Here is an 8,628-nt window from a genome sequence, read left to right on the forward strand (position 1 = left end):
CAGGCGGATCTCTGTGAGTTCGAGACCAGCCTGGTCTACAAGAGCTAGTTCCAGACAGGCTCCAAAACCACAGAGAAACCCTGTCTCGAAAAACCAAAAAAAAAAGCCTTTAAGCTTGGTACATGCCAAACCAGCCACACCTTGAAGGCAGCTGCCTTTTTATGTGACCCCAGGAACGTCCTGAGCAACCCAAACAGAACTTGGAGCTGTCTCTGGGATTGTGCTAATATGGGAGCCTCTAACAACTATTTAAGTTAGCCTTAAATTCAATCCCTCCATCTCTGTGGCCACATTTTAAGTGATCACTGTACCACGTGGCCAGTGGCTCCCTTATTGCAGAAAACTGCAGGGACAGACACTTCCATTATGGCAAAACGTTTTATTGGACAATGTTGCTTCTGGACCTGAACCACTAACTAGGTTCACACTAAGTTTATACTAACTGGGTTTTAACTAACTAGCTCAAACTAACTAGGTCCATACTAACTAGGCCCACACTAACCAGGCTCACATTAACTAGGTCAACACTAACCAGGCTCACACTAACTAGGCCCACACTACGCTCACATTAACTAGGCTCACACTAACTAACCATCTTATTCCTTCTTGAGCAGATCCTGCTAATTATTTTTCTTACACAATTCTCCTTCCTTCCTTCCTTCCTTCCTTCCTTCCTTCCTTCCTTCCTTCCTTCCTTCCTTCTTTCCTTCCTTCCTTTTCTTTTTGAGATACAGTTTCTCTGTGTAGCTCTGGCTTTCCTGGAACTTGCTCTATAAACCAGGCTGGCCTCGAACTCAAGAGATGAGCCTGCCTCTGCCTCCCGAGTGCTGGGATTAAAGGCGTGCGCACCACCGCCCAGCACACCTTTCTTATGCGTAGGCTCCACACCCCAATTATTCTATCAGAGCTACATTAAGCTAAGACCGAGGATGTATCTGAGTCGCCTTTCGGGTAGACAGATGGTCAGATAATCTGCTGTCGTCACCCGTGTGTGTATCTCTGGCACTTCCCTATTCTCTGGGACATGAACCAAAGATCCTAGAGATCACACAGGTATGCTCTTGCTTCCTTCTCCAGCCTCACCCCCAGCAGCCCAGAGATGCCTGGACCCAGTCGTTTACAATTCTGTGCTGTGCCCAGATCTAGTGCTTTGTTAGCACACACATGTTTGTTGCTGGAAACTGGTCAGGACCTGTGATATCCTAGGCAAGCACTCTACTGTGGTGGAATATTACTTTAACTATGTAAAGATGTGCTACATTTGTTTAAGTTGGGGAGTATTACTTTAACTATGGGAAGGTGTGCTACATTAGCTTCTGCTGCCCTGTTAACTATGTAAAGGCGTTACATTTGTCTAATTATGTAAAGATGTGTTGCTGTTTCGCCGTACCTCCCTAAAGCACCTGACTGGTCTAAAAAAGAGCTGAACAGGCAGAGAAAGACTAGGCAGGCTGGTGGACACAGAGAATAAGGAGGAGGAGAACTCTGGGAAGAGAGAATGAAGGAGAAACAGAGGAAGACGCCAGTCAGCAGAGGAGGACACACCCAGAGCAAAATGCAGATAAAGAGAAACACATTAAAATAAGAGCTAATTAAGACCAAGCATTCATACCTAATAAGTCTCTGTGTCATGTATGATGTGGGAACTGGTTGGTGGCCCAAAGAAAAAGCCAGGTACACCCTACCACTGAGCCATACTTCTGTCAAGGGAAGGCTTCTGTTCCTGCTCTCGTTCTTTTTTTTTTTAAATTTGTTTTTTTGAGTCAGGGTTTCTCTATGTAGCCCTAGCTATCCTGGAACTCACTCTGTAGACCAGGCTGGCCTTGAACTCACAGAGATCCAACTGCTTCTACCTCCCAAGTACTGGGATTAGAGGCGTGTGCACTACTGCCTGGCCTGTTCCCGCTCTTTATATGGTCAACTGCTATTAGCTTTTAAGGTTAGATCAGGGGCTGGAGAGAGGACCCAGTAGTTAAGAAAGCTTGCTGCTCTTACTGAGAACCTGAGTTTGGTTCCTGGCATCCATGTTGGATTATTTTCTACTGTCAGACTCCAGTTCCAGGAGCTCTGACGCCCTCTTCTGAACTCCTTAGGCAACCACACATACATAACGTGTGTGCACATCTGTGCACACATTTTTTTTAAGTATTAGACAAAGTATTATCCCCCCTGAAGTTCCTTTGGTCTCTGCTCAAGGTAGCTGACTCAGCCGTTCTCTAGCTCCAGCCTGCGACCCCACAGTGAGCGACCTGTGAGCCTGAGGGAGGCCTGCTCAGGCTCTTGCCTCCTCCTAGTTCTAGGTCTTGTTCCTCAAGATTCAGGTGACACTTGCCCACACAATCCCAACTCCATTTCCTGGGTGTAATAGGGCCCGGACAAGTTTCTTCTCTGGGTCTGTCTGTCTAAGAGGAGACTACACCACTGGCCGTGACCTACAGGCAGGCATGGCAGGGGTGTGAGCATAAGCTGGACTCAGAATGCAGGTTCTAAAAGTGTGTGCCAGAATACAGTGGCACAATACTCAGAGATGCCTGAGAATTTGAAACTGGACACTGATCATCTAGTTGTACTTAGGAAGGAAGACAACAAATCTGATGAGTTTATAAGGACGGGGAAGCTTAGCTAGGCACGGTGGTGCATGCCTATAAACACAAAACTTGGAAAGTGAGGCAGGAGGATTGCTCTAAGTTTGATACTAGCCTGAGCTATGGAAGAGGCTATTCCACAAAACAAAGCATAACAGGCCGGGCGGTGGTGGCGCACGCCTTTAATCCCAGCACTCGGGAGGCAGAGGCAGGCGGATCTCTGTGAGTTCGAGACCAGCCTGGTCTACAGAGCTAGTTCCAGGACAGGCTCCAAAGCCACAGAGAAACCCTGTCTCGAAAAACCAAAAAAAAAAAAAAAAAAAAAAAAACCACCAAAGCATAACAGAACTGGTCAGTGCCATTCAGTCTGCAGAGCCATGCAGTGTCCAGTGTGATGTGGCCTCTCTGCACTGCCCTACTTGCCCCACCCCATGGGTTGGGCTTGGCGACCACAACATTCATCACCAGAGAAGGGAACAAAGAATTGCACAAGCGCCCTCCACCAAGCGGGTGGGAAACTTCTTGAAGCAAAAAGACTGACTCTAACATATTAGTAACCACAGTCAGTGTCCCAGTGTGGCAGGAAGCAGTGGGCATCTGTGGAAGGCAGGCAGCAGAGAAGGAAGGGAACACTAGTCTGCAGGCTCACCTGAGTGGCAGGCATATCCTTGAAGGGGACATGGCCATTAGCTAGTTCACATGCTGTGATCCCCACACTGTAGATATCAGACTTGGCATCATAACCCTGAAGATTCTAAGTCGGAAGAAAAAAGGCACAGGTGATCCATTTGCAGACCTGCTCTGAGGAGGTGAATGCCCGTCGCAGTCAGGACCAGACACTGACCACGCTCCTCACCTTCCACTGCAGGGAATTGCTGTGTGAGGAGAGCCAATGTCTGGTGCTGTTGCAAAATGAGCAGGCACACTGGCATGGGTGTGCCCGCTATGCACAGAGATCCAGAGCACCAAATATTTCCAGAACGTTCTCTATCTTTAGGGTGCTAAGTGTCCCTGAGGCAGACACTAGGGTCAGGTTGGGGACCCCACACATCCACAGCTGCCAGGAATGGGTGCTACAGCACACCTGGCCAACAGGGGCTCTTCCCTCCAGAACCTCTTACTCTACCAGAAACAGGGAGAAGCCCCATCCCAGCAAATTCCTGGGCTTCCTTAGGAAATTATGAGTGGGTGGGAGGAAGGGGCTCCTTGGGCCCAAGGACACAGACCTGCTGGAGAACTTCTGGGCTGAGCCACGGCAGGACCTTGACACTGTATTTTGGAAAATCATGGACTGCACGCTGCCGCTGCCCATGGCTGATCATGCTGAGGTTGCTGCGTAGACCGGACAGGTAGACCTTCCCATCCGTAGAAATCAGAATGTGGCTAGCCTTGACACTCCTACAGGGAGGTGGAGACAGTGTCACACACGGTCCTGATGCTACAAATCTGCAGTCTCCAAATATTAGACCTGGTCAGCTCTCACCCATATTGCATGCATATAAGTGCATCTCATACATACATAAAGGTATTTATGAATATTTTCAAACATACCTGAAAACAAGAAAGTAACATGCCCCATTCATGCACCATTAGGTTTTCTTTTTTAAGATTTATTTATTATGTATACAGTATGTACATGTATGTCTCCATGCCAGAAGAGGGCACCAGATCTCATTACAGATGGTTGTGAGCCATGATGTGGTTGATGGAAATTGAAATCAGGACTTCTGGAAGAGCAGCCAGTGCTCTTAACCTCTGAGCCATCTCTCCAGCCCAACATTAGATTTGTTTGTTCTGGGTTTTCAGACAGGGTTCTCTCTGTAATCCTGACTGTCCTGAAACCCACTCTGTAGACTAGGCTGGCCTTGAATTCACCTGCTTCTGCCTCCCAAGTGCTGGGATTAAAGGAGTGCGCCACCATACCCAGCCATTTGATTTAAACAAACAAACAAAAAAGGTTTCTTTTTATGTTTAATCATGAGCACATGTGTCTGTCTGTGGGTGTGTATGTGCATAAGGAGGCTAGAAGACAGTATCAGATCCCTGGAGCTGGAGTTGTAGTCAGTAGTGAGATACCAATGTAGAGTTGGGAACCAAACTCAAGTCTTCTGCAGAATTAGTAGACTCTCATAACCACTGAGCTGTCTCTCCAGCTTAAAGACTTATTTATGTTGGTTGTGTGTGGGGGAGTGGCTATGTGCATATATGCCTGCAGGGGCCCAAGTTGTCAGAGCTCTTGGATCTGGAATTACAGACAATTGTGAACCACCCAATGTGGGTGCTGAGTCCTCTGCAAGAGTGGTATGTACTCTTAACTGCTAAGCCATCTCTCTAGACCCTATGTTATTGTATTTTAAAACTTACTATGTGCCTAGAACCAAAGTGCCCTCTAAATTTGTATCTTTATATCCGCAGATTAGTGTAGCTCTCAAGCCTCATCAGAGAGGTTTCTTTGTGTCATGGATGATGACTAATGGCAAAACTGACAGCTGGTCAAAGTGCAGTTATGAGTGTCTAGGGACATCTGTGTCACTCTCCTCCTACCAGGGCTCCAGGACCATTGCAAAAAGAGGGATGGAAAGATGGTAAGAGCCAGAGGTAGAGCCAGGCAGTGCCTTTAATCCCAGCACTTGGGAGGCAGAGGCAGGTGGACCTCTGTGAGTTCGAGACCAACCTGGTCCATAAGAGCTAATTCCAGGATAGGGTCCAAAGTTACAGTGAAACCCTGTCTTGAAAAAACAAACAAAAAGAGCCAGAGGTAGGGAAGACCTGACCAAAACTGTCCTCTGGACACAACCTGACCACTGCACTCATGACCACACAGAAGGTGTGGCTGCCTGCATAGAACCCAAGAAGACTGAGCCAGTCAGCATTCTAGCATTTCGAGAGAAAGGGGCTCAAGAACCTCCACCCTTAACTGAGAGGTTGATGGCTTCTGGGGGAGGAAGAGTCAGTTTTATTTAACAGTGTAGCCCTTAGCATGTTGACCATGTTATGGTGGATGGGCCCAACCAGCCTGGAACTCATTATGAAATCTAGGCTGGCCCCAAAGACTGAATGCTCTGATGTCTGCCTCTTACAGGCATATAAAATAGACCAATGATTTTTTATCTGTTTGCTTTTGAGACAGGGTTTCTCTGTGTAGCTCTGGCTGTCCCGGAACTCACTATGTATACCAGGCTGGCCTTGAACTCAGATCTGCTCCTAATACTTTTACTTTCTGTTCTTGAGAGTGCATGGGTGTGCTTTAAATTTATCTAATCCTCTCTGTTAAGCAATTCACTCCTTTCTCACTCAGTGCTGACTTCAAGGGACCTACCATTTCCATTCTCTAGGGATAGACACTCAAGATACTTCTACTCAGTACAAATCTAACAGCAGTCAGCATGCAGCAGATGTCTGCATGCAGCAGATGTCAGCATGCGGGTCCACTGATGGCATATAGCCAGAGCTGATACGAGCCTGCGTCCATGCCCCTGACTGGCTGCACTGGGTACCATCCAGCCTCCTAACCACCACCAGTTACTCATAAAATGTGACATCATGTCTTTATCTGCAGTTCTCTGATCGCTAGGGCTCGGCCGTAACCTCCCATCCTGCCACCCTGCTGTTCTTCCCTTGTTCTGCCCGATCTCCTTGTTGCTCATGTACGTCACTCTGGCACACATTACTTTGTCATCATGTCATTTATGAGACAGAAGTCTTTAAAGCCGATCTAAGCATAATTATCATTTTCTTGTTTTATGCTTTTAAACGTTTAGTTCTTGTGTATCTAGGTCCCAAAACTGTCCCTCACACTGCCTTCTACGTAAGTCTGCAGTGGAGCTGGTGACATGGCTCACTGGGTAAAGGCACTTGCTGCCAAGCCTTACCACCTCAGTTTGATCCCTGGAACCAATGAAGTGAAAGGAGGGCTCCAGTTCCATTGTCCTCCCCCACTATGAGCTGGTTTTCCTGACAAAACCACTAAGCAATCTGTCTTTGAGTTGGCCATGAGCCTACTCTGAGGCATATAGGAGTAAGGCAGGGGTCAGGGATCAGGGGACAGTGGTCCACAGTAGATATATCTGTCACACAATAAAGATCAAGTGACTTCAGCACTAATGACTGTCCCCCGAGTGGCAAGCTCAGAATCCAGATCCTTGATTCTGAACTCCACCTTCACTAGGAAAGGGTGAAGTGGCTGGGAACACACCTGTGCACATAGCCCATGTGGTGGATGTAGTCCAAGGCCTTCAGCACCCCCTGCAGGATGTATGCAATTGCCAGCTCATTCATGCCGTCCATGAAGTGTGTGCCAATGAGATCCTTTGCAGAACCTGAAAAGGATGCCAAGGGTAACAGGAGAAAGAAAATGGCACAGAAGGAAGTGCCAGGTGTCCTAGAACCCTTCCCACTCACCATATGCCATGAATGATGTGACGACCCACAGCTCATTGTCTGAGATGAAGGTGGCTCGATATGGCACTATATTGGGATGGCTGAAGAGTTTAGAGACATGAAGCTCCCCCTGAAAGCAACGGCAAAGCTGAGTCAGGGTCACGAATGGCATTCAACATGAAGATGGCAGCGGGACAGTGTGGAGACCTAGTGTCTTCTGGATGCTCTCCTCAGAGTCCTTCCAGTGTAGGAAGGCCCACCGTGCCTGGGGAAAGTCACCTGATTTGCCCACTCGGGCTTTTGGGTGGCCCTGCCAGCCACCAACACTCACGAGGCTCAAAAAGTAACCCTTCACCATGCAGGGTCACTGCTGTCAACACAGTGAGTCAGCCGCCTCAGAGATGACCAAAATAAAGCAGTGGTTGAAGACTTGGGAAGTGGTTCGCCTAATCCCAGGTCAAGGCTTACACTTCATTCTAAGACAAGAGTACAAACAATCCCAGCCTGGGTGCTGAGGCAGGAGGACTGTAAGTATGAGGACAGGCTGGATAACAGTGAGATGGTATCTAAAAACAAATACCATATACATCAAAGTATAAGAGTTGACCGAACTAATGGACAAATGAAACTATGGAATACAAGGAGACATTTCCGAGCACCTTGACTGGGGTCCCCTTCCCCAGAAATAGGTGTGTGAAACTTTTTTTTTTTTTTTTTTTTTGGTTTTTCGAGACAGGGTTTCTCTGTGGCTTTGAAACCAGCCTGGTCTACAAGAGCTAGTTCCAGGACAGGCTCCAAAACCACAGAGAAACCCTGTCTCGAAAAACCAAAAAAATATATATATATGTTATTTATTGATTTTTAATGAACTCTACATTTTTCTCTGCTCCCCTCCCTGCCTTTCCCCTCCTCTTCAACCCTCTGCCAAGATCCCCATGCTCCCAATTTACTTCCATTTCAATAGAAAAAGATCTTGTCTTTTTCTATTTCCCATGTAGATTAGATCCATGTATGTCTCTCTTAGAGTCCTCATTGTTGTCTAGGTTCTCTGGGATCGTGAATTGTAGGCTGGTTTTCTTTGCTTTATGTTCAAAACCCACTTATGAGTGACTACATATGATAATTGTCTTTCTGGATCTGGGTTACCTCACTCAAAATGATGTTTTCTAGCTCCATCCATTTGCCTGCAAATTTCAAGATATCGTTATTTTTTTCTGCTGTGTAGTACTCCATTGTACCACATTTTCCTTATACATTCTTCAGTTGAGGGACATTTAGGTTGTTTCCAGGTTCTGTATATGACAAATAATGCTGCTATGAACATAGTTGAACACATGTCTTTGTGTCACAATTGAGCATCCTTTCAATATATACCCAAAAGTGGTATTACTGGGTCTTAAGGAAGGTTGTTTCCTAATTTTCTGAGAAATCGCCACACTGATATCCCAAAGGGGCTGTACCAGCTTTCACTCCCACCAGCAATGAAAGAATTTACCCTTTACCCCATATCCTCTCTAGCATAAGTTGTCATCAGTGTTTTTGATCTTGTCCATTCTTACAGGTATAAGATGGAATCTCAGAGTTGTTTTGATTTGCATTTCTCTGATGACTAAGGATGTTGAACATTTCCTTAAGTGTCTTTCAGCCATTTTAGATTCCTCTG

At 46.7% G+C, this 8,628-nt stretch overlaps 1 protein-coding gene across 6 annotated transcripts in view; it reads right to left on the reverse strand.

Moving 5' to 3' along the window:
- Strada (STE20-related kinase adaptor alpha) overlaps positions 1 to 8,628 on the reverse strand; it is a 34,245-nt gene that overhangs the window by 3,044 nt on the left and 22,573 nt on the right. For all 6 annotated transcript variants that reach the window (XM_005369432.2, XM_013354557.2, XM_005369431.3 and 3 more), the window contains 4 exons: positions 6,987 to 7,095; positions 6,781 to 6,904; positions 3,812 to 3,983; positions 3,235 to 3,339 (listed from right to left, as the gene is read on the reverse strand). In XM_005369432.2, the coding sequence (XP_005369489.1) occupies positions 3,235 to 3,339; positions 3,812 to 3,983; positions 6,781 to 6,904; positions 6,987 to 7,095 (510 nt within the window). The remainder of the gene's footprint in view (positions 1 to 3,234; positions 3,340 to 3,811; positions 3,984 to 6,780; positions 6,905 to 6,986; positions 7,096 to 8,628) is intronic.

Source organism: Microtus ochrogaster, unplaced genomic scaffold, assembly GCF_000317375.1.
Source record: "Microtus ochrogaster isolate Prairie Vole_2 unplaced genomic scaffold, MicOch1.0 UNK48, whole genome shotgun sequence".
Lineage (NCBI taxonomy): Eukaryota > Metazoa > Chordata > Mammalia > Rodentia > Cricetidae > Microtus > Microtus ochrogaster.